This window comes from Symphodus melops, assembly GCF_947650265.1.
Source record: "Symphodus melops genome assembly, chromosome: 4".
Classification (NCBI taxonomy): Eukaryota; Metazoa; Chordata; class Actinopteri; order Labriformes; family Labridae; genus Symphodus; species Symphodus melops.
In genome coordinates this window covers 22,752,266-22,778,170 of record NC_136694.1, presented here as the reverse complement: position 1 = coordinate 22,778,170, position 25,905 = coordinate 22,752,266, and the positions used below count along the sequence as shown (strand labels likewise).

General features: G+C 40.4%; 1 protein-coding gene across 6 annotated transcripts in view; it reads right to left on the bottom strand.

Annotated features, from left to right (window-relative positions):
- The window catches only part of arhgap9 (Rho GTPase activating protein 9), a 42,525-nt gene that overhangs the window by 7,756 nt on the left and 8,864 nt on the right, over nucleotides 1–25,905 (bottom strand). For 2 of the 6 annotated variants that reach the window (XM_079340944.1, XM_079340949.1), the window contains exons 2-16: nucleotides 24,143–24,217; nucleotides 20,601–20,947; nucleotides 19,311–19,509; nucleotides 18,026–18,420; nucleotides 13,361–13,612; nucleotides 12,099–12,188; nucleotides 6,674–6,820; nucleotides 6,437–6,535; nucleotides 5,497–5,558; nucleotides 5,069–5,156; nucleotides 4,265–4,360; nucleotides 3,694–3,792; nucleotides 3,288–3,393; nucleotides 2,748–2,867; nucleotides 1,235–1,333 (exon numbers count right to left, since the gene is read on the bottom strand). In XM_079340944.1, coding sequence (XP_079197070.1) covers nucleotides 1,235–1,333; nucleotides 2,748–2,867; nucleotides 3,288–3,393; nucleotides 3,694–3,792; nucleotides 4,265–4,360; nucleotides 5,069–5,156; nucleotides 5,497–5,558; nucleotides 6,437–6,535; nucleotides 6,674–6,820; nucleotides 12,099–12,188; nucleotides 13,361–13,612; nucleotides 18,026–18,420; nucleotides 19,311–19,509; nucleotides 20,601–20,822 — 2,074 coding nt within the window. In that variant the 5' untranslated portion in view covers nucleotides 20,823–20,947; nucleotides 24,143–24,217. Of the gene's footprint in view, nucleotides 1–1,234; nucleotides 1,334–2,747; nucleotides 2,868–3,287; nucleotides 3,394–3,693; nucleotides 3,793–4,264; nucleotides 4,361–5,068; nucleotides 5,157–5,496; nucleotides 5,559–6,436; nucleotides 6,536–6,673; nucleotides 6,821–12,098; nucleotides 12,189–13,360; nucleotides 13,613–18,025; nucleotides 18,421–19,310; nucleotides 19,510–20,600; nucleotides 20,948–21,818; nucleotides 21,889–24,142; nucleotides 25,289–25,905 lie in introns of those variants that run through there. The other 4 variants (XM_079340945.1, XM_079340946.1, XM_079340948.1 and 1 more) reach the window with 4 other exon arrangements.

Here is a 25,905-nt window from a genome sequence, read left to right as displayed (position 1 = left end):
TTTAACACTGATGATGGTTGGTGAAGTCTCTTTAGGTATTGGTGCGATTTAATGAACATAAAGAAGTATCTAAAGAATCTAAAGATGTGACTTGGAATAACAACATTTCTTACACACTCTATAGCAGTCAATAATTGGCAAATTTGTTGATAACTAAAGCCATCCTTGTTGTTCTACATCATAAAGATGTGAAACATCCTCACACATTTTGAGATCAGTAAGCGGCAGCTCTCAGCCTGAAGTTTAAAATTTAACAGAATTGTTTCTTTGTTATTGCAGGAAAAATGAGCCAAGATCAAACATCTGTCTTCCAGTTTGTATAATCTGTACAAGACCAGAGAAGGTAAATCAATTAAAGAAAGAGATGATTGTGTGTGTCATTGTGTTTGATTACACTAGTTTGTTTGATAGTAATAAATCCCATTGTTTTGTCTTTGGTGAGGTGTTTTATAGGGGTCAATCTGTGGTTTGTTGTTAGCCCCATAAGGCGACCTTATGGTGGGGCTTAACATGAGACCAGGTAAAAAAAGTAACTCAAAGCAGTAAAAAAAGGTTAAAGTGAACAAATGGTGGTTCATTATTATGAAGTGAATATCGATTGTACTGAATTAGTTTACGTGACTTTAAATCAGACGCTAAAGCCACTAAAAACCTCTCCAATATAATACAATAATCTATTTACATGAACAACATTTATTTTTTACAATTATCTGGTTGCCTCATCTGACATTTTATTTTGGGCAATGACGTTACAAATACTCCAAAAATATTATTTAAGAGGAGGATATACTTTATTTATCCAACAAGGGGAAATTCAATGTCCGTAACAGAACAATAATCTGTTCTCCAGAAGCTACTTTGTCCTAAAAGTCTGTTTCAGCCTTGATGTCTTGATGTCAAGCTTCTCAATAGAAATATTTTATTCATCAAAACCAGGTTTTGTGGTCAAAAAGACTTTTTTCTGTGCGTATTAAATATTTATTTGCAGCATTGTTTCTAAACACTTTTCAACAGGCTCTATTTTCTCTCATTAGGATCTCTCTGCATGGCAGCTGTCAGGACTTCTCCTCTCCATCCAAATTACAAATAGAGCAGTTTTACAGGGTGATTTCAGAAAAGAGGTGCAGAATAAAGTCCCATAAAGTGACAGAAGTTTAAAAGAAAAACCCAACCACAATTGAAGGTGTTTTCCTGTCTGTCTGTTTTATGACGATCACATTATCAGCAGCTGTACCTCTCTTCTCCACGGCGGCGGTACAAAGTCTGACGAAGCGAGGGACCGTGTTCTTCTCTCTCTCGCAGAGCATCTCAAGACGACATCCAAACACCTGATCTGAAGGGTGACGAAAGATGGACACAAACACACTTTTAATCTCGGCTCAGAAGTTGTTGTTTTTTTTTTCTCAGATAACTGTGCCAACACATGATGTAAGAGCTACAAGCTCGAGTTTCTTCTGCTGATAAATCAACTGCTCGCTATTGAAGAAAACCTCTATGTTGGATCTGTTCCCAGCAGATCTGTCAGCTCAGCCTTGATGATGCAAGAAAACTCATGTGCAGTACTGTATGAGCTATAGGCTGAAAAAAAAATTCACACACGGCCCTTCACTCCAGTATGATAGCAATATATTGCTTATGATCAAACTGGGTTATCTTTGATAAGGACTGAGATGAGTGTCGAGAAAATGTCATCAAAAATAAAAACTTGAATCACTTCAGCATACGCTACTTTCCGAAAGTTGGCTTGCTCCAGTTCAGTTAGATGGCTAAGACTTTATTCTCAAGTGATAATACATTATCGTAGCCTGTACAAAGTCCAGTTCTGAAGAGCTTTTAAAGAGTTGAACCTCAGTGGTCTCAAGGTACAGAAATCTGTTTTCGATCATCAAAGCCTTTATCGTCACATCGTGGAGATGACACAGACATTTACCAGGACTGATTCACTTCTACAACTCAAAGAGGTGAATTAAAATGATTCACTTTACATTTTTCTCACTAAAGTTTTTCTCTTCTCTAAAACAAATGAAACAATCCCCTCTTTATAGCGCAGAAAGTACCGTACTTAAACAAATATTTGTTTCAAGTCTACAGATGTCTGAACTGTATCTTTAACTCTGATGAAACAGAAAATCCTGTCTAGTTACGCCCCCTAGTGAACGCAGAGGTTCAGGAAGCTGTCACTTTTAAACACTAACCAACCATGATCTGTATGGCTTATCCCTTCAAGGGCCACAATCTATCCCAGCTGTCATTGGGCGAGAGATTGGGGTACAATTCTCTGAACTCTACTGAAGTGATGAGCAGAAAGCCATAACAATACATATATGCTGGCTTTGACTTGGACAACCATGAATCCAGGTTGCTCTTCATTTGTCAGCTTCTATATCCTACTAAACATATCCTGTGCTTGGAAAAAACGTAACAAAGAATCCTTTTTTACTTTCAAGCTAGATCCGTTAAAGGATTCAGAACAGTGTTGTAATCAGCAGAGAAGCCGGGTGAAAATCGTCATCATTCTGAAGAGGCTCTTACTGAACAGGAGAGGAGGATTGCGACGCACAGTCACAGGGGGATGTGGCATCATTGCAGGATTAATGCTGAGATTTCCTGCCAGCTGTCATAACGGTAAAGTAACTTCAGCTTCACAACTAAAGTTCAGTAGATAGTTAAAGCTGCAGAAGTGCAATACTGTAATATTTACAGTGAAGGAGAAAAAAAAAAGGCCAAACTTCAAACAGACAGCTCACCCTTAATGAGGCCTTTCTCCTGCAGCGCCTGCAGAGGGGGTCTCTTCAGGATCAGCTTCTTTAGCCGAGACTTCACTCTTTTCTTCTCCGTGTTCTCCAGGTTGGACGTAGAGCGAGGGACTGCAGAGCAAGGACAGGAGGAGGAGGAGGAGGAAGAGAAGGAGGAAGAGGGGGAGGAGGTCAGTGCGGGGCGTTCGGCCGCAGGGGGGAGACAGAGCAGATGAGAGGGAATGGTGGTGAGGATGAAGAGAGGGAGTGCCGGGCGACGGCGCAGGTGAGACAGGACTGATGGGGGGATTATTTGCCATGGGGGGCGAGTGAATATGTAAGTGGGCTGAATGGAGGAGAGGATAGAGGAGAGGATGGAGGGATGTAAGAGGCCTGTGTGGAAGTTTAGAGAATAAGAGTGATGATGATGATGATGATGATGATGATGATGATGATGGAGCGAGACGCCGTGGACGGCAGGAAGGGTTTTTGTGTGAAGAAATGAAGCTTGAGTGAAGTGATGAAAAGCATCATGTGATTAAGAGGACTTACGTGATGTTCTCCTGTCCTCCTCGTCTCCGCTGTGCTCCAGCATCTCCACGCTGCCCGCTCGCCTCAGGGAGTACAAGAGGACATTGTCTAACGGGTTGTCACGGTCCTGGAAGACGGACACAGACTTTTTAAAGTTTCATATTTTGTTACCTGCATCATACAAAAACACCACATAAATTACTCAAACATCATTTAAATAGTATCAACTAAAAAAACGACGAAAATGAAGATCGAAACATAAAAAAATCCACAGGATGGATGTCAAGAATGAGTCTTTCTAAAGATTCAGTCAAAGGCAGAGAACATAAAGTTTATTAACTCGAGTATCACGATCCACAGGAAAACCATTTTAGCCACAAATAGAGAAGTGCAGGAGGGAAAGTGAAGTTTGTGTTGTGTGTCTCACCAGCCTGTCGATGACGCTCTGGATGGTGATGAACCACTCTCTGATCAGAGAGTCCGTCTCCGACTGCAGCAGGAACTCGTTACCTGTCACCGTCCTCAGCTACAACACATGTAAAAAACAAATTAATTCATATGTATGTTCTGTAACTAACTAGTCAGGATGTGTTGACTTTCTTTGCTCGGTTTCACATCCACATTTTGTTTGGATATTTATTGCTTTAAAAAAAAAAAAAAAAAAAAAAAAAAAAAGCACCCAGACCTTTTCTGTCAAATGTAACTAGAAATGTGACTTTTCGTTCTTCCTCTTATTCAGTGTGGAGGGTTGAGTTAAAAGGTTTCCCGCTCTCACTTCCTCTACTGATAAAGCACGTCATGGTGACAGAGATATGGTTCTATGTCTGGCTGTTCAGTCACTGTTGTCTTCACTGTATGTCAGATCACATTCACAGCTAAATATTAAAGGTAAACTTGAGTGATGCTAACTGTATCTGTTTGTTTAACATGTTTAACACGACAACAGGACATCATCGGATCGTTTCTTTAAACTTGTTTTTTCTTCATGTGTTTCTCACTCTGAAGACGTTCTTCTTGCTGGACAGCTCGTTGGCCCAGTGCAGCTTTGCTCCCCTTAGATCCACGCTGCTCTCAGGTCTGCTGTTTCCTGGTCTCTGTTGTTCGATAAACAGGTACATACAAAGACAAAAAAAACCCATACCTGTTTGTTAGATTTTTTCCACAGTTGGTTTCTGACTGACTTTTACATGAAGACAGTTTTCAGAATTTTGTGTGTGACCCTTTTTTTTTTTTAAATGTGTGCAAAATTAGTGGGCAGAGTTTTCATCTGTCTTCACAATAATAATAATGAAATTGTCTCACTAAAGCTTTTATGGCTCAGAAAGTACTTTAAGAAACATTTGTTATGAGTCTGCGGATGTCTGAGGTCTTCTGAACTGTATCTTTCACTCTAAAGAGAGAGAAAACGCCCCCTAGTGGACGTAGAGGATGCAGGGTTTCATATCTTCCTGCTATTAAAGCCTTAAGGAAGCTGTCGCTTTTAAACACAGACAGCTTTCAGAGGTTTGTGTACGACCGTTTCTTTGAAGATTAATAGAGCTAATGTGTGCAACATCGAGGGCAGAGTTCTCGTCTGTGTGTTGTTGACTTTTATTTTTAAGTAACTGATCTTTGTGCAACACATCAGATTAATTTACAACTGGTATTCTAAAATAAAAACATCTGCTGTTACAAAAATCCAAAGAGTTGGCCAAAATCAAGACATTTGATTACTTTGAGGTTTTTCAACAGTCTTTTCCATTATATACTGAGAGAAAAGGTATATTACTTGTACCCAAATCATATCACAGAGTTGGTCTTACCCAGCTGGCAGGCGTCTGTGATTTAGGATCTTTGAAGAAAACCAGACTGTTCCCAACCAACACCACCCACGAAGGGCTCCAGTTTTTCCTGCAACCAAACAAATACACAAATAATAAGTGAATAACAGAGGACCACACTTAACTTCATTCATTTAAACACTTTAATCATGCAAACAGATGTATTCTAACAGATTTTTCTGTAAGAGTCATCTTGGGGATGTTTGCCTTTGATAGAGCAGTGGAGGGAGTCTGGAGAGAGAGTGGGAAACAATATGTGGGAAAGGAGCTACAGGTCAGACTTGAACCGGGGCTGCATGCTTGAAGGACTATAGCCTCTGTACATGGTGTGCCACCTAACCACTAAGCCACCTGCAGATCTAGAGTTTATGAATTTGTATTGTTATGGGAGAAGCTTAATGACACCTCACCTTAGTTTCCTGCCTCCTTCTGCAATCTTTGTCTTGTTCAATAGGCCGGCCTTCTCCAACTCCTGACAACACAATAAAGCGTTTAAAGTGGAATCAAAACTTCAATATCCAACCAATATGACCTATTCTTACACGATAACGTTTTCACTCTGAGGAGAAATAAATGGCAGGATTAATAAGAGTAAGTAAAGAGTTCTGAAGTACAGCACAGGGCTCTTCCTGTGAGTAACATTTTGCATCCTGAGCGAACTCATTTCACTTGACTGTTGCATCATTGAAAAATTGCAGGAGGGGAGCTGCTCTACATTCTCCCACTGCGGTGTGGCCCCGTTTAACGTGCAAGGGAAAAGAATTATTAACAACTCTGAATTGCTGAGTAAAATATGTAAAGACAGTAAAGAACAAAGTGAGCAGAAGAAGGGGCAAAGACCTTTTTTCAAAGAGAGATCAAAGACGAGGAAATCTAGTTGTTTTTTTGATTAGCACAGGGTAAAATGTCTGTGATGAATCCAGGCTGTGTTGTTGACAGGTTTCTGGGTTTTCAAGTATGGTAACAGATAATTTGAAATATATACTGTATATAAGATTCACTTTCAGGGGAGCCAATAGATCCTTGTCCTCCCTCATCAGTGAAATCTCTCTGGCAACCCAAATTATTTTTATTTATCATTTACTGCTCTCTTCTTTTTTAAACCCCAAAAGAAACCCTCCCTTCTCCACTTCCAGAGATGAGCACAATATAAATGCATGTGTCACATATGCTGTGTGTATAATTAACCCAAAATAGTTAACCTAAACAAGTAAGGTTTTTTTTTGTTACTCTATTTACAGCTGCCCCCCAGTTGAAAAAGGTTAAGGATGCTGACATAGAGGAAGGTTGTCTTTCTCTGTAAACATTAAATTATTATTATGAACAGTTGTGTCTCCAGTCTTTTCTCACCGGTGTGCCGCCTTCGCTGTCTGGAGAGCTATCAGGTGACGGCGGCTCCACGACGATGTTGGTCACGTTACAGGAGTAATCTCTGCACTGCTGGACCAGCTGACAGAGAGAAAGTAAACATCATCAGCTGTGTGCATCGGCCTCTAAACGGTTAATGTCTGCACATTATTTCGTGTAGTGTGGGAACAGTCTCTCTCCTCTCTGCAGGTGTCAGACAACTGCACAAACAGTGAGTACCTTGCCGTTCTCGGGCAGGATCATAGACTGTGAGTGGCTGAGCTGCTGCTTATCATCATGCAGGTGGGAACAGTTATGTGACTGGAGGCTGGCGTTGGTGAACGCTGTCGTGCTCAGAGTGTCAGAGGAGACGGCCCGCTGCATGCTCTTCACGGGGCGGGGGGGGAGAGAGAGTTACATTTCAGGAGCAGATGTTTGGGGTCAGGGGTGAGAGGTGGAAAGAGACAAAGAAGGAAAATCACTGAGTGATGTTTGCTTTGTACTGTTACATGCGTGGCTCTCATTTAAAGCTGACATGTCGTTTTCATTCTCCAAAAAAACATTAAGACTCCACAACATGTTCTTTAATTAAGCTGATGATCTTTCCTGAAGCCACATTAAATGAGTGTAACAGTGAGGAACTACACAAAGATTTCTTAATTCCCTTCAAACAGGAACATGTTTTTTTGTAAGACTTTTTATGTAAGATCGATTGCTTTAAATAAAGGTCATACAAACTTTAAAGAGGCCATGAACTATTCTGCACCATGCTGACACATAAAAATGAAGCATACAAGCATTGACACCAAAAAAAGTAACTTCTTTTCAAAATAGCAGATGGGAAAAAAACAGCAAGGTTTGATTCAAGGTTATATGTAAGGAAAGGAACTTTGCTCCTATTTTCCTCATGGGATTGTTTTGCCCTGCTTTGTTTGCACGTGGTTGTTACTGACAGATGCTGTGACAAAAGCTTTCTTTATCTGACTGGTGAACAGAGAAGGTAAACTGACGGCTGCTTTGCAAATCCTTCGCATGCGGGTCACTTCACTCACATGGATGACAGCATGCTATCGCTCTCTACAGGTTTTCTTCTTAAAGATCCATCTTTTCTTTTTTGAATTAAATTAAATATTTATACTCCTTTTCAACAAGTTCAACTCAGTCTCAATCAGAGGTCCCCAAAACATGGAGGTAAAGTTTATTACATACAAATTTAGCATCCTGTATCCTGTATTCAAGCCTGCCTTTAAACCCCGTCTATTTCAGCATTGAAATAGACAAAATAAACACCTAGCTGTGGGAGTGTCACCCCACTGGGGTAGGGGTTACTTCTCTTTGTGATGTCCATCCATCCATGTATGCCACTTTACCCGTTTGGGGTTGCAGGGGATGAGTCCACCCTTGACTAGTCGGCCATCACTCACAGCTGACATAAATAGAGACAGACAGCCAACCACACTCACATTCACACCTAGGCAAGTAACTTAACCTAACAAGCACGTCGTTGCACTGTGAGAGGAAGCCAGAATACTCAGTAGGTAACCCATGCATGCACGAGGACGAACATGCAAACTCCACACAGAAAGGTAACGTCCGATGAAGAAAGTCATGAGGAGAAAATATCTAATCAGCTTCCTTAAAGAGGAGCAGGCAAAAAGAGGAGAGGGTAGACTTTTCTCACATTTGGGGCCTTTGTAGACGAGCAAGGGCCATAAGAGCGAGGAAACTAGATGGTAAAATGTACTTTGCAAAAAAATTGACCTTCAAAGTGTGTTTGCAGATCTCATGATACAGCCGCAGTGACAAAGAATCTTTCTGTTAACCCAGATCAAATAAGAATTCAGCTGAAAGTATTTTAAACGAATTGTTCTTTTAAGAAACATCAGAGCAGCATAATAACTCTTAACCACATATGAGCTGAAAATATAAGCATTGTGTTTCTCTGCATGACTGACTCTGCTGAGCACACGCTGCCATACAGTATTAAGGGTGCAGCTTTGCACAGGTATTCAAGAAGTCTTGTTTTCAGTCACTGGCAGAGCTGAGTTGCAGGGTCAGACATACAATGTTTCATGCATGTGCACTTTTCTTAGCAAGATAAATATTTATGCTTACAGTTCATACATAAGTGTGCAGGATCGCACACAAATACTTCCCACAACTTTTCATGCAGGAGCAGCCATAATTAAGTTCCTTTCCAAATCCCTGTAACCCAGTTTCAACAATCAGACTAAATATCCCTCCTAATGTTTGCCATCTTCTTCCTGCACGGAGGATTAGCACAAAGAGCCCAATCTGCTGCTTTGCTAAGAGGAGGCCTTTTAAAGAGCTTTAAAGCGCGCACCCACACCCCACTGTGATGCAACATGTTGCAGTGAGAACTGCTTAGTTAACAGCCTTTTCTTTTAACACCATGAGTTGCTATTTCACCACCTTCATATGCATAAATGCTGATCTCTGAGAATATAAAGAGCATAGCTGGCATTACTTTAATGTATTCTACAGTAATACAGTGGAGATGCAGTTTTTGCAAATCTAATGACTCGGGTTCATTGATTTTCATGAGGAAAATACCCTCCATCAAAAGGCCTTAAAGCGCTGATAAAACACTTAGGGTTGCCTTCCGAGTCAGACAAGCAAGTAGGAATAATAGAGGTGTCAGCGAAAAGCTTTTACCCGTAAAAGAACATGCAGAAAATTCAACAATACTAAAGACTTCTTTAAATGGAACTGCCGTCAGTGGTGTACCATTGTTACAAACATGTATCCTGTTGTGTTAGAAGAATATGTAAAGATGATAAATGGAGGTTATTCGCTGCCTAACTCTTTGACAGGCCTTTTATTAAGGGGTGGGAGTTGAGCTGAAATGTATTGATTTCTCACTGGCGAAAAAAGAGTGCAGCAGGTAGAGTTTCACCTGTTTCAGCTGCCACTCTGTATCATTATTCCTCTGGTGGTTCCCAAAGAGGAAATCAGGTGTTAGCTAAAGAGAAGAGAAAAAAAAGAACAGAAAGGAAGCTCTACAAATTACTTTTTAACTATATACACAAATCCTCCCTCTTATTCCGTATAACCACCAAAAAGATCAAAACATTTGTCCCTATCAGGAAACCGGGTCATTCATGTTCTAGTTGTTTCTATTTGTGCGACGAAAAATTTGACCCAAAATGGTAGCAATGTGGGCCAATTTCACACCCACGTGTGAGAACAGGATGCTGACAAAAGTTTTTAGTCAATGTAAGTTATGAGCAACAGCAATACTGAAACAACCCGTGTGCCCCGCTAACATCCTGCTAGCTAAAAAATGTTTTTGATTCATTACAGCACAGAGGTACACGCTGAGACATACATGGGCTTTATTCAACTGGAGTCAATGAGAGACAGTTGCTGCCGTTGGTTAGTTAGACTGAAACAAACACTAAATAGTATTTGTTCAATAGAGTGTGCAGTTTTTTTAGTTTTCTATCTAAAACACACATCCTCATAAATGCAAACACACGAGTGAGCAAACTATGCTACATATATTTTACTTTTAGCATTTTACTCATACCTATGTATTTTCACACCAACAATGATGTGAAAATAGAATTAAGTAGCAAAAAATCTACAAATAATTTAAAATGAACTTACAGCAGAGGTGTACATTATCAGTAGTGATCCAGTTTTACAACAGAGACCGGTTCTTGTTCTGCCAAGTTATGATCCCCAGCAGTCAATTATTTCATGACACCGTTCAACTGAGTGTCAAAGTGTAAAAAAAACCCCAACTGTTTGTCTCTCCCTCCTCTCACAGCCTGCATTTACTTCCCCATTTTAAAGGGAACTGTCTTTATCAGTCGGCACAATCATTCTCACACAAAGCAGCTCAAAATACCCACACCAGAAGGTTGCAAACATTGACACGTAAACCCCAGTCCAACAGCTTTCGTTAGCGAGTTAACAGAGAAACACAACGGGGATGCTTGAGTTCAACAAAAATAGCTCTATGTTGAGTTAAAGTTCAGACTTCACACTTTCAAATCAAAAAGATCAGTGGAGTATTGTGCACAAAATGAACCAAAAGGGAAATGACTATAAATGAAAAGCACTTTTTGAGCTTTAAGATAAAATTCTGTTACTGTTCTGTTAATATAACAACAGATGTCTTAGTGCAGTGGTTCTCAAAGTGGGGGCCATGATGGGGGGGGGGGGTGTTTCGTTGACTGTTACCATTACTGTTGATCGCTATGTGTGTGTGTGTGTGTGTGTGTGTGCACGCGCGCTTGCCTTTAGCCTCCTACTCAATCACACCCAAATATGCAGCTGTAAATATGACCAATAGCAAAAAGAAATAATTACCAAATCATAATTTTAAAAGAAGTTAACACATGGGAAAAGTTTAACTTCTTTGCTCAAATACAAACTTGACAGTTTAATCGACACTCAAAATTGTGTTTTTGTTGATTGACTAAGAAATTAACAAATTTAGGATCTCTCAATATATACAACATGTTGATGAGAAAAACTTAATTCGCCTCTAAAGTGTATTTTGAAAGCAAGTCACATGCTAGTACCTGAAAATACAATTTAAGCACATTGAATAACAAATGTACATTTTTACGATGCAAAGTTGTTTATACATGAGTTCACAAAGAACAGGACGCTGTGTGCTCACAGGTAAAATGGGTCACTCAGGTTTTAACACCTGGGTCATTAAATGTGGCTTGCAGTTTGCATTATATATCACAGCTGAAGTTGCTGTTGGGTAAAACATGTTGCACAGAATAAAAAGTGACACATATAGGTCAGAAGAATGCATCTGGAGCTGACTGGATGGGGAATCACTGCTTTGATCATGTACGTATTTTTTTGATGAGCAACATTAAAATTGAAACACTGACGCAACGCTGAGGCAACACAACCTTGAGATGCAAAATGCTTATCTCAAACAATCTGGCTCATGCATCACTTTATAACGTAGATGTCGTCATAGATTCAGTGAACAGGTCAATTCGATTTAATGAAATCTCAAATATGGAAATAACAGATGTACTACCTATCTTGTAGTGTATAAACACACACACACACAGGAGAGGTTAAATAAATGAAGCTGTAGAAGTTTTTGCTTTGACGACATCTGTGAGGTCAGCTGATGATTTTGGTCATGATGAGTGGTCTAAATGTAGAAATGTTTGTAATGATCTGGATTTAAAAAACAGTCTTCCGTCTCCCTCTGTGTGGCCTTAATGGCTTCCGCTCATCTGCATCAGATCAGGAGGAGTAACTTTGTTATTTCCTTCAGGGATTATCCCGACAAAAACAACATTGGAGAGGAAGTGTGCGTCAGGAGGCAGCAGATATATAAATAAATAAAGAAACAAGGCAGCGAGTCAGTCTGTAAACTTAAAAGATATAATCCCCCCTTTTTAATTTGGCATCGCTCAGCATTTCTCTCTGCTTTAATCTGGAACACACTGCAGGTCTGGACTCTGTGTGCACTCTGGGTAATACACTGAAGATAGATTAATATTAGTGGAAATGAGCAGGATTCTGTTTTTGTCTCACTGAAATTGTCATCGGAATCGAGTCAGAAAAAGCAATTTGTACTGTAGCCGGCAAGATCATGTAAAATGTCATCCCAGAGGCAGAATTTGACTGGATTATAGACGGACAGTCGTCGTCTTACCCTGTGCATAGTGCCATTGCCAGCTTCAGCAAGTGGTAAAGACAGATGACTGGTTTCCCGGGGAAACGTCTGAGGTTGTACTGTACTGACCTGTAAGAGAAAGAGATGTAAAAAAACACATTGTAAAACAGGAAACTGAATCTGAATAGCAAAATATCAACTGCCTGAAGCCACTGCATTGTTTAATAGAAATATCACTAAAGATAAGTTTCACCATATAAGCTACTTTATGTCATTTTTTATACCATAAAGTGTTTCATGAATAGCTACACACTCTGGAAAATACTGTACGCTTGTACTCGTTCTTGAGAGTCAGAAAACTTGGTCTTATATTAGTCTGCTATTATTCCAGCAATCGCTGACAGCAAGTTAACTTAGCTATGCAGAAATGCTATACAAACAAATAAATAGCCTTGCATCATTTTGCATTTAGTTGACTACTTCCTGGAGGCTAGCATTTATTTCCTGGTCTTTCCAATTTTTGCCTGGCAACAGTTCAGGTACATGACTCCCCATAGAGGATAAGTTATTTTCCACATTTGTTTCATACAGAGTTGACAAATGAGGTATAGTGTGCTACTAAGCTAGCTTTTTAGTACTGGTAGGTGGATTTAGTTTATTTTGCAGCCTACCTCTCTTTGTGTTAAATTGTAAATTTCTCCATAGTGGGATGAATGAAGGAATATCTTATCACTTTTCATCTCCTTGTAATCTCTTGTATGCATGTTTAACGTGGAAGTGGTCTTCATCTTCTCATCTAATTCCATTCAAGAACTAAAGCAATACGCTAGTCAAAATACTTCTTTAAACCTGTCAGCACACTTACTGTGTAATATTTAGCGAGTGTTCAGTTCAGTGTGACCTCATGGCAAAGTGAGAATAGTAAGAGTAACTGTCACTCTGACTTGAAACTACAAGGCTCCCCATGTTGACCACACTTCACCTGTCCTGTGATGAGTGTGTGCTCCTCACTTCCTGCCTTAATCAAGAGAAAATATTCCATCCCAGTGCTTTCCTTTGTGAAGTGTTTTGACTAAAATATCTCTTTATTGCTGAGATAATCTAGCATATAAATGAGACGACTCTTTTACTCTGCATCATGACCCTTTTTCTATCCTGGTTTAAGAGAAGAAAAAAACAAAAAAAACACTTTCATCCAGCTATGAAAATGCCCACATTTGTCAAATTGAACATCATTTTAGTAAAAGCTTGATGAAAAGCTAGCAGTAATGAATGAGCACCAGCATCGTTGGAGGCTTAACCTTGTTGTTGGTCTGCACACGTGCCCGTCGAGGGGGTTTCCACGACCTCTCCTTGGTGATGGTGTTGATGTAGAAGCTTCTCCCGGTGGATGTGTCGGAGTACTGCTCCCACAGGTCCAGTACCTGAAGAGGCTGCTGACCGGGGGCAGGGCAAGGTGGCTCCTGCTGCGATAGACGTTTCTCTGGCTGCATTTCATTGTAAAGTGGGGAGTCTTGCCACGAAAGCTGGGACAGATATGACTCTGTGGGGACCTGGTAGGCAGAAAGATATAGAGAGAAAAGAGAGGGAGAGGCGTACAGATGTAGACATGGGGTGGAAAAAACAGAAGTGGACAAGAAGGAAGTCAGTCAATGCTGCCTATTCATCTTCATTGTGAAATACACACATGTACAAACAGGACCTGTAGACATGCATTCATTTAGAGTGGGGCTGCGGCACACAGCGACTGTACACAGGAAGCATGTGACAATTTCTGCTTATGGATAGCCCCTTAAAATGAACCATCTCGTTTTCGAGAGGTTCCCAGAGCTGTTGGGGTTTGTGCCTTGCCCAAGGGCACCTCTGCAGTATTCAGAAACATACCAGGACTTGAATCTGGTTCCAACCCCAAGTCCCTTCAGACTGAGCTACGGCTGCCTCAGTGTATCTTTCATTACTTCTCATCTTATGACAACTACATCTGCGAGTAGTTCATCTGTGAGTTTGCTGACAAAAAAAAAGTCCCAATTTATCCTTCACTTACATACAGTGTTCGTTGTTCTGTTTGTGCTCATGGCGACACTCAGCTCTGGATGATTGTATTTTTGTGCAACTCTACTGACTTTTCATTTTCACAATCACAACTACAGTGAGTATGCTGTAAGTACATTTATTTCATACACAGTACATACAGTCCTAACAAGATTGACACAGATTGAGCGTATGAACAGAACAGTTTCACACAACAAACATCACAAGTACCAAGCAGTGCCTTGAACTAAAACAACTCAGTGTTTAAAGTAGAGACAGAAATCCCCTGCCTATCACTATAGAATAACCCCTCAGACTGTGGATTAAGACAGAGTTTATGGACATGTGCTCACGCTGAGTAATAGAACTAAAAGTACAGATACAAGATGGGACGTTTATAAATCCAATGAAATAAATTGAAGAGATACGCATGTGAGATCATCCTTCCACGAAACATATCTGAGACACAATTCACTAACTGATTGACTGGCTTGCTGGTTGATCCTGTTACATAACACATCGTCGTTTCAGATCAGGACTGAGGGAACATGATGTGTGTGCATGCATGTGTGTGTTCATGTATGTGTGAGTGAGCGAGGCACACACATGGGGAAGCACTGAGCCTGTAGCGCACCTGGAGCTTCTTGTGCTTCTGTTTCCTGCTGCTTCCCTTAGTGGTTAAAACGTAACTGAATATGCTACGCATGTCACTTTTATTTTATCTGTGTATCAGTTAGTCTACATTAAATTAACTACCATTAAAAGCTCAATTTCACCGACACTTATTTTTCTATTTTGGTCTATTTTATGGATGAGTTTTAAACAAACAGTGAATACAACAACAAAAAAAAAGTCTTGCAGCAGATTTTAACTTGTAAACCACAGATGTAATAAATAACATCAAGCAATGCTGCTGCACTTTAGTGATATTTACCAATGTCTGTGCTACTGTGTGTCTACTGGCTCATTTGCAGGGATTACCTTCGAACTGAAATGTAATGGAGCCGTCTGTAGTGTTATTAGAGACGCCTCTCCTGCAGTAATAAGTCAGAATGTCTGCTGTCTGAAGGTCCATTAATAAAACCTGTCTTATAGGATGCTACAAAGTATAGCATCACTTTCCAGTTCTCTCAATAAAAAAATATTTGAAAATATACTGAGAGCTATGTATTAATATTCCATTCAATTAAAAACAATCAAATATGTTTATTCTTACAAAAAATATTTTTTTTTACAAACTTGAAATGTCATTTTCAGATGAACATATTGCATTTTAAAATACGTTCAACATCATTTCCTGTCTGGGTTCACGTGTGTCAGTTATAAACCTTTATTTCAGATACTTCCTACGATCTTAAGCAATGATAAACTGTTTCTTTACAGGTTGTTGAACTAATGGTGACAGTTTCAAACATTAGGGAGTGAGGATTAATTAATAGGCCAGAGTCACGAGATCTGATCGTTACCGTATTGTGTCTGGTATAGTTAAAATATATATTTTTTTTACTGTGTATTACTTTTATTAATACACTGGCTATATAACTGGAGACACTGTACCTACCTAATGATGCAGACTACATCACTTTGTTTCTATCTGAAGGATTAGAGGTAAGACAAAATATTGATACAACGATATATCGTCATCCTCACTCCTGTGATTGCTTGGACCAAATATTGACGTAGCAGCATTTCCCTTTTGACACACCACATCAGTAATTCATGGCTCCTCCTCATGTCATTATGATACAAATGACAGTAACATGAACGGAAAGCCAAAGAAGAAGTGGACGCCAGGATTAAAGAAGAAAATGAGGTCAGCAGGAAATTGTTGGACAGACATGAAAAAGTTATGAAATGAAGCACGATAGGAGGTGAAACTGAATAAATGTATCTTGCACCTCACTCCTCAGTGGCATTTATGTAATCTTTAGATATCTGCTGATTCATTTTAACAATTATTGAAGGATCGCTGTAATATTGTTGTCATGAGTTACATATCAGGTATTGCACCGTATCATATGTTATTGTAATGTATTGTAGATTGTATTTTACCTCACTAAAAAAATATCTTTAAACGTGTCATGCTCACCAAACTGTTTCCACTGAGTTGTATTTCTTTTGTTTTTTTGCTGATTCATTCATTTTGGTGGAAATCCCAGTGTAACCCAAGAGTGATGTGAAATGACGTGCACAAAGTCACAGAGTCTACATCATCCACCTTTTGACCAAAACCATTACTGCTTTGAGTGCTCAAAAGAAGGCAGATGGGTTCCAGTATCTTGGAGAAATCTTGATTTTTATACAATCCATTTGATGCCGTTTGTTTTGGCATGAGAAGTTCAGCTTTCACTCGTGTTCACATACTTGTGGACGTGTAGCTAATGAGCAGATTAAGGCAAACGTTGCATAAATGCCTCCTTTTAGTACTTGTAAATCAGTCCTTCTTATCTTTTTAAGTTAAGATGTAGTTATTGGCCCCTGGAGGAACACTTTAATTTAAAATTCATCATCGTTATTGCTGCACTTTAAAATTCCGGCTGCAGATATATGACATGAGGGTGGAGTAGTATAATGAAAATCTGAGAGTTTTGACCTGAATGTGGCTGCAATAATCATGCTCACTGGTATTTAAGTCTCACATAAAGAGGGTCCACAGAGAGAGAGAAAATCAATCAGGGATACAGATACAAAGACAGGCAGGGAGGGAGGACAAGAGAATGAGAGACAGACAAAAGGAGCACTGTCATTTCCTCTTGGATCCCGGTTATCTGGAGTCGGAAGTAACCTTTGCATGCACAGTTCAGCAAAAACTCTTTTTGGAGAGATTTGAATACTCAGCTGTGGGAGATTTCCCCGAAGCAGACAGACAGATAACCTTCAGTTTTACTCTCAACAAGAGTGTCTTGTTTAATCCTCTCTGATGTAAAACAGGGAGGCTCTGACGTCACTACAATGCTATCTTGATTGCTGCTTTGGGAGGATTATTAAGGCCAAGTACAGACGTCGATCAAGCACAATGTCTGCTTACATTTCCTCAGTGTTACAATATATTGAATTATTTGTTTCCACATCCGCTGACAAACTCTGAATAAAGATGGAGTCAGTGCCTGTCGTGTCCTACATACACGTGTGGTGATGAGGGGCTGTGTCTGCAGAGACCCTGTCCTCTGCTCGTATACTCAGGACGTTTCTAGACAGGAAAAGGATGCGTGTCCTTCACCCAACAACAGTGCGCAGGTGAGTTTTGTGGACACAACATAGCGTTTTGGAAACCAGTTAAATGGGCAAGTACTATATTGTAGACGTAGCAATAAGGAAGAGAAAATATAATCATTGTGAGGCAAATCCCATGCGGCTAAATCTCATTCCAAAATGTGGGTGAACCGAGGGTTGGCTTTCAGCTGTGGACGCAGAGTTTAATAGTAAATGGATTTACTAAATGGACTGAGGGCTTTTCTAGTCTTCTGCTTTTACCCATTCACATCCATTCCCACACTGATAGCAGAGGCTGCTATGTATGCCTTGACCAATGACACATCTGATACTGTAGAGCAGTGGGTCGAACCCTTGACCTTCCGCTTGAGAGTCAACCAACTCTACCAACGGAGCCACAGCCGCCCAGAGATGGCCTGCTTTATGTTGGACAGGCAGGTGCCAAACGTAGTAGGGCATCAGTTTATGCTAGCCTGCAACATTTCCGATTTTTATATCACAAAAAATGTCACATTGTTAGGTAGTTTGCAGTGTAAGAGTAAGCAGTAAATGTACATGCTTACCCTGCAGTAAGTGTGCAGTACTGGAGGTGATGAGCCCAGGAGGAGGGGCCTCGTTTAAATGTTGTTTACAAGCCGCAACAAACATTGATACTGACCAGCTTTTTTTTTCTTTTTTAAACAACAATCTGTTTGAGCGTTTCAATCACTGTTCTTTCCTACCTGCAGATGGTTGTTCTTTCTTGACCCTCCCACCATGTCCCACTGGCTGCAGGACTTCTTGGGCACCCTGTGGTTGACTCGACTGCCGAGTCCGCCACCCACCTCGTCGTAAGTGTTCTCCGTCAGGTTTTCTGGCAGGTTGCTGGAGCTCTGGCTGCGAGTGATCATGGGCACCACTCTGGGGTTCCTCGGTGCTGTACCTGGTGAAGAGGCTGCAGGGGACCCTGGGACCATGAGGTGTCCTGATGTGGAGCTCGGAGAATTGGGGGTAAAGCTAAATCCAGAGAGGGGCAGCGTAGGAAAGCGGCCTCCGCCTGTACTTGTGGTGTTGTTGGCACCCTGGAAGGCACTGTTGGAGTTGAGGTTTTCCATTGAGCGGTACAAGAGTTTGTTTACTGAGGGAGGAATGTAAAAATATGTTTTGAAAAAGAGTCCATTATAAGTCACCTAGCAAGACAGCTGAGATTTAAACATAAACATCTTGTATTTCATTTGAAAAAATCAGCTTCTATTAGTCTCTCCAAAACAGGACTCACCTGGTATATTTAATATGAAGATCTAAAATAATGAAACATAAATTCTCAGGATAATACAGCTCAAATTTAATATAAATTTTTTTGTATTTCAACTCAGGGAGTTCAGTTATTGATGTACTTTAGGATGTCTTCTCTCATTTGTCATATTGACAGCGTGGACTCTCTTAGATCAAATCTTTTTATTTTCAACAGCTTTACACCTTTTTGTTTTTTATAAGTAGCTTTGAAATGACTCATGGGGCTACATTCTAAAAGTTTATGCTCAATGTGCTTGATTTGTATTTACAATAATCTGTCTTGTTGGTTGTTTGTCTTCATAGAACGCTACTGGTACATACACAACATTGCACTGAGCAGTATATTGTACACTAAAGTCGAGGCTAATTCACCTCTAGGGTCAATAAAGTATATCTTATGTTAAGTTCTCGCTAAAAGAAAATCTGCAGTCTTTGAAGTCCACGATACTTGTAGCACTTTGAGATTTTCATTTAAATGTAAGGTGCATGACAAATAAAATGTATCATTATTATTATTACTTTAAAGGTGCGGCTTTTTGATCCAGTAGATGTCGCCCTTGAGCACCAGCATGAAACCAAAACAACTTGAGCTGTTTTGTTGGTGCTTGCGCCCTTTAGTTTGCTCGTAGCTTCACAGTGCATGTAAATTTGTAAAATTTGACCTTTTATATATGAATACAGTGTTTTGAACGTGCACACTCTGCACAACACACTCTCTCTTTTTGTCTTTACCTTGATGATGCTCGCCATAGTTGGTTCCTGTTGGGTTGGGACTGAGGGACACCCTCGGCAGGATCCTGAGGTTGGAGTTCAGTGAGGAGGACATGACCAGGCGCTGTGGCGAGGGCATCGGGGCGATTGGCACCTCTGTCACATACGTGGCAGGAACATATAGTGGCTTTGTTTTACTCGCTGCCCCGATCCTCCGAACCTGTGAAAAAAGAAGTTCAACCAGAGATCAACAAAACACAGCTGGAAATATGTGATGCTGCAGTTTTTTTTTTAACAGATTCAATGAGAAAAAAACCCTCAACTTCTCTTTCTACATGCAGAATTTATATTATATCTTTCCCTCGAGATTGATGGTCCATCTTCAAATTGGGAATTTGATGGTATTAACTATTAGGTGCTGGATGTCAGAGTGTGGCTTTCACATATCATGTTTGAGTGTGCAAAGCTTAAAGAAATCAGTATTAGGGAAATGTATGATTTCTCATTTGACCGATTAGAAATTGAAATGTAAGCTTTAAAGTTAATTAAATAAAATGATAGTCAATATCGTCTCATCATATTGATCATATTTGATCATACATGTAGAATTTCAGGTTCTGTTGGAAACTCGAACAAGAATTCTTCATGACAATACTCTAAATCAAAAAAAAATCTTCAAAGGCACACAGTTGCTAAATGTTAATATTAAAGTTTCTTTATCAACACAAACACTGCATATTATTTGGAGCTTATCCAGCATTCTCCATCATACTGCTAAAAGCTAAAAATCCTGACTGAAGCATGTAATCTGCAACAAAAATAATCCCAAAGTAATGCAAAATGTAAAGCCAGTGTCTATCTGTTTAAGGGAATGTATTAAGTTGCTTTATGTCAAGATGTATGAATATATTTGAGTCTTATGGTTAAAGGGAAATGGAGCTTGTGTAGCACTTTTCTAGTCTTCAGACTACTCAAAGCGCTTTTACACCACATGTCACACTGATGGCAGTGGTTGCTATGGTGAGACCATTAATAACTAATCCCATCCCATTCTGCAGTCGCCTATGAACAATGGGCAAAACAAATGGGCATAAGGCTGTGAGCTACTGTATAAAAAGGGTCATGAGGTTTGAAAGTATAGTCAGAAATTAATTTGTGCGTCTGATCTCATGGATTTTTTTTGTTAAAACACACATTTTGCAAGCTTCTCCTTTGTTTAAAAGAAATATCTCCTTAGAAATCTAAAGATTACTGTTCAAATAAAAAATAAAAAATCATGTTACACCAAATAAAGATAAGCTGTTTCCTCACCTGCCACCAGTCATTGTTGGTCTTTTTCAGGAGCACGAACCGTTCGCCCTCCCTGATGCAGACCTGCCGTCCATCGGCCCCGCGGTAGTTGTAGTCATACTGAGCCTCAAGGACCACCGTGCCGCTGGGCACCCCGCACACTGTCAACCCTCTGGAGGCCATCACTGGTGCTGCAGGAGACTGCTGGGACCCCACAGAACGCCGCCAAGTCCCAGACAGCATGACCCTTCACACGGTCCTCTTCAGAGAGCTCTGCTGGAAGTGTGCTGACAGTGGATACTGGTGATACTGGTCGGGTAAGGACAGCGCAGGAGATGCTGGAGCCAGGACAGTGCCATGCTCTGATACTGAGGAGAAAAATGGAGAGATAGAGAAAGATTACAGCGGCTGTGATGGAGGACAATGATATAATGCTGAGTGCAGATTTTGAAACGAGAGAACATGAATCCTTTTAGTGACAAAAAATGAAAGTCTGGGTTTATCTTGGAAAATCAATGATAAAGAAGATGATGTCATGACATCATTTTTTCCCCCTCTTTATGTTATTTCTCCATAAAACGTCATTGCTCATAGCTTTTTGTAAAGAAAGGATTTTCTGCATTCTCTTTATCATATCTCTTGTAAAAATCATTACCAAGCTCATAGACGTGGAACCTGCTAGCAGCTTGTTAGCATAGCATAGCATAAAGAGAAAACAAGGGACAGCAACAGCAAGCCTCCGTTAAACAATAAATGTCATAATAACACCTTTTTTTTTAAATTTAAATATTGATACTTGCCATCAGTGATTCAGTAGTTTTATAATAAGGGACAGGAAGATAATATATTGTTCTTTTCACTTGTTTTGTTGTTTTTTTAGGTCCAGTGTTTATTTTTCCCACTTCTAATATAAAGACAGAGGGTGAAAAAGAGCACAATGGACCACATCCTCAGAAATAATAGAAGTGGTTACGTAGTTGACTGTTGATGTTGTATATCTATTAATTTCTTGTGTCATTCAGCGCAACACAGAAGTTACTGATTGCTTGAGCAAATATCCTCAAATAAATAAAACACTCGTTTTTAATATGCAAGAGCCGACAGACATGAATGAGGAAATATTTGTACAAGGCCCCAGTAAACATCTCTCTCATTGTCCTTTCATCCTGGTGGAGCGCAGAGACACGTGTGAGTGAATAACTCATGCGTTTGGAGGATGTAAGGAGGAGTGCAGTTTACCCAAAATAGCATCTGTCTCCATCTCTCCACCTGAGCCAGCATCCCCGAGCTAAACCCCTGCTCTACCCCGCCAAGACCCGCTTACATAAGAGAACATCCAACTTTGACACATAGCGATACAGCTCGCACAGAAAATGCACCCACCCACCACCACAACACACACACACACACACACACACACACACAGAAAGGGGAACATCCCTCGGCACCTAGCAACAGTGTTTAGTCACAGTCAGACCCAACCCGTATCAGTCTGGGTGACAAGAAGAGAGGAGGTAAACAAGAGAGACAACCCTGAAAATCTAAAAAATGCATGTTATCACTGTGGGTGTAAGAGATGCAGAGGAATAAGAAACTGTAGATTAATGGGATTAAAGAAAGAAGAAAAGTATAAATGCACCAGAAAAGGGAGAAAAATGAGCAGAAAGTCAGGATGAGGAGGTGAAAAAGAGAGAAGCCTAGATTTGGAGGAAAGGATGATACTGGGTGGAATTGTGAGCCATGTGAAGGCAATGTAACGGAGGGCCGGGTTAGATGGCTGAACCTCAATAATCCCACTGTTATTAAAGCCCAGGAATGAATCTGTGACATCCACAGACACAGAGATTTCCAGTCAAATCCCTCTGTACCAGCATATGATTGAGCTGAAGCCTGCCTGACTAGTTGTAGCTGGGAAGCTAAGTGCAGGGTACTTTATCGAGATTTTAAGGAGCAGAATAAAAATAGTTCTAAAATAATAACAAGAAGATAAATACAAGACATTCGACAGAAAACTATTGAGGTTGCTTCATCCATATTGAACAAATGCAGTTAGCTTATGTGCTTAGGTTGTAAGATTACTGGAGCACAAATACACTACAAGCTTTTCATCCAAAACTATATATATAATAATAATTAAAGGATAAACTTCTTTTTACTATCAATGAGGTAGTTTCATAATCTGCTTGAAAGCTCATGAGGGACAGAGGCAAAAGCAAGAGGTAGACAGGGTTCAAGCAAACAGGAAGCTTCATATACAAACCACAGTATGGGTCACATCCTTTCTGTCTCACTGTTAGTTTTTCTGATATAAATCATCTTTGGCAGTTTAAATGTTGCTGACTGCCAAACGGGCTTTTTGTGCTGCGCTCACAGAACCTTAACACAGCAGCTACGTGGTTCTCAGTTTCTCTATCTGACTGCTGTGCAGCTCTGCAAGGAGCTTTAATTACCACAAAGCCTCGAAGCAGGGAGTAGCAGTTGTGTTCGACTTAAAACAATCCTGCTGCATGACTTCAGTAATGTGTCATTTAGTGCTCAGATGGGCAGAAGAGAATTGGATCATTTGGTGGGTTTTTAAAAAAGGCCAAACAAACACAGAATCTGCTCATGCAACCAGTCCATAAATTCCTCTCTCTGCACAGAGAGGATGAGTTGCAGTATGCGATGCAGCTGCACACCTGTGTTCCTTTTCCTGTTTCTCCTGCTCGCTCAACAGAACACGCTAAACACAGAATACATTCATAACAGCCAGCTTCAGGCTTTATCTAACTAAACAAATGTGCTGAGTAAAGGATATAGTTCAATCGTGGATCATCATGTCCTTCATGGGCACAAGAGGCTTTATCTGGCATGTGCAAATTAGGCCGCTACAGCAGGGTTAAAGTCCCTATAGTGACATTATTCAGAGTGGAGGCACTTGATGATGCACACTTAGGTTAAAAATCTGACTTCTTGCTAAAGAGGAGACAGGATCAGTCATGAATAAGGTCAGCCTTTCAACCCATATGACTTGAGATTTTAGTTAAAGAGATTTCATCGATTAACAATGGAAAAGGTTAAGTATAGAAGGGAAGGTTTAACATATTCCAGGTGGAATAAAATTTGAGTTATTTTACTATGAAAATAAAAAAAAAAGCGACGGAAGGGAAAATGAGGGCCAGGCTGTGTTTCTGTTTGCAGGTCAGATGGCAGTGCAGAGGGCACTGGCGTCACAAACCCAAACATACAGAGAGGCCCATATGGTGTCAGAGATGGACAACGGCACCCCGGCCACAACAAGGATAGTGTGTGCCAGGGTCTGAGGGTGCAGGGCTTATGTCGTTGTTGTTGTATCACAAATGGAGAGTGCATGACAAACTGTCAACAACACAGAAGAGAGAAAGTGAGTGCTTTATTTGCTTTGTTGCTCTCTCTGCAGCTCTGAGTGTCTGAGCATGCAAATCAGAGGGAGCCAAAGAAACGGAGTAAAAATGTGTGCATGCATGCAATAGAGAGAGAGAGAGAGAGAGAGAGAGAGAGAGAGAGAGAGAGAGAGAGAGAGAGAGAGGGGGAAGGACACTCACCATGGTCCTGAAGTGAAGCTGTTTCTACATCCCAGTTTGGTCCCCAGCTTACTCTCCAGTTACAGCGATCTTTGCCTTTAAAACAAAACAAAAATACAATATAATGACAAAGATATTAAAAAAATAAAATAAATATCCTCCAGTAGAAGACATTTGACAGTCTGGACTGCTTAAGATTAGAGCGCAAACAGTTTGGTTATGGAAAAACATAGGGCAGAAAAACACTAAATTTAACATGAACGAGCAGCTCCAACTCCGTCCTGCAGGAACTCACTCGCAATCTCTCTTTCATACACACACACACACACACACACGTACACACATAGTTAATCCTATGCAGAGAAATGATCCGGCCTCCACTCCCTGAACCCCTGCTGACCTCCCCTCTTACAGCGCAGCGTTTTGCGTCAGAGTTAAAAACAGAGGGAGTGACAGAAACGGAGAGATGACCCACCCATGCACATAAACCGTGTTTGAACTTGACAGAGAGGAACATGACAAAAGGGAGAGGCAGACAGAGACAGGAAATGTGTGCTGCTCACCATACAAAGCAACCAGCGGCCCAGCTTATCGATCATGCTATTGATCCACACATACAGTTGACTGGTCTCATCAGAGATTAGGGGCGTTATATGGGGGAGAAAAGTAAGTATGATTCCAAGGACCCATGACAGACAGCCGTGGAAAACATGTATGTATTTTTTATCAATAGTTCATTGTTTTATTTTTCATGCGACCCATTAGGGCACACCGGTCAGAGATCCACCACACTGTTAGCACATGTGCTGAATGGATGGGAGCAGTGGTAAAAAAAAAATCATCTCAGGATTTAAAAGAAGTCTGTAAGTGTCAATATTTGGCTTCAAATGAAATATGATTTGACGCAACACTACCAACATTTTTATATTTTTTGGTGCTATCAAGGATCCTGAGAGGCCATAGGATTAAAGACTTTAAAAGATTAAAAGCTCTCCTGGTGGTTTAGCATGTTTGAGAGAAACATTATCCAAATTGCATCATTTTTTGACATTTAACCTCCCAACTACCAGGAGGCAAAGATCATCTCTTGTCACAAATGAGATTGATACTCCATCAAAGTGAAGGGATGCATCCTTCTGTGTAAAAGATGTGTCATAAAGATTTCTTAATGCTTTCCAGGAAACGACTCATTTGAGCACAGCATGTAAAAAAATACGGAGATAGAGATACGGGGTGACAGTCAAGATAGATTTGTTAATTTGATTTCAAGGAAAGTCTGAAGACAGCTGTGACAGCTCAAACTCTTGTCTGGGCACACAGATCTACATGTTCTGCACAGGTAAGGTCAAACATCCAAGAAAAGACAAGTTACGACCCTGAAACTATTTTTTTTAAGCGGGGAGGACTTTCTGTCAAAACAGCGTAAAATCACATGGTATGTTCAAGGGCACAATGTGATATAAAAACATGGTGTGCTTTGGAAAAAGGCGGTCGTATAAAGTGTAAACAATATGTAGTTCATGGACAAAATGATGCGTGCAAACCACCTGCTGCTAATGCTACCATGACACTCTTGAAAACACTGTTTTCACTTGAGGGCGAGGTGAGAGAGAGACAGAGAGAGAGAGAGAGAGAGAAAGAGAGAGAGAGAGAGAGAGAGAGAGAGAGAGAGAGAGATGACAAATGCAAATGAGCATGTTATGAATTATACGGTAGGATGAAGAAAAAGGCAGAGGGTGTTCAGAAAGTCTCTACAAGGCATGATAAGGAAACAGAACAGAGAT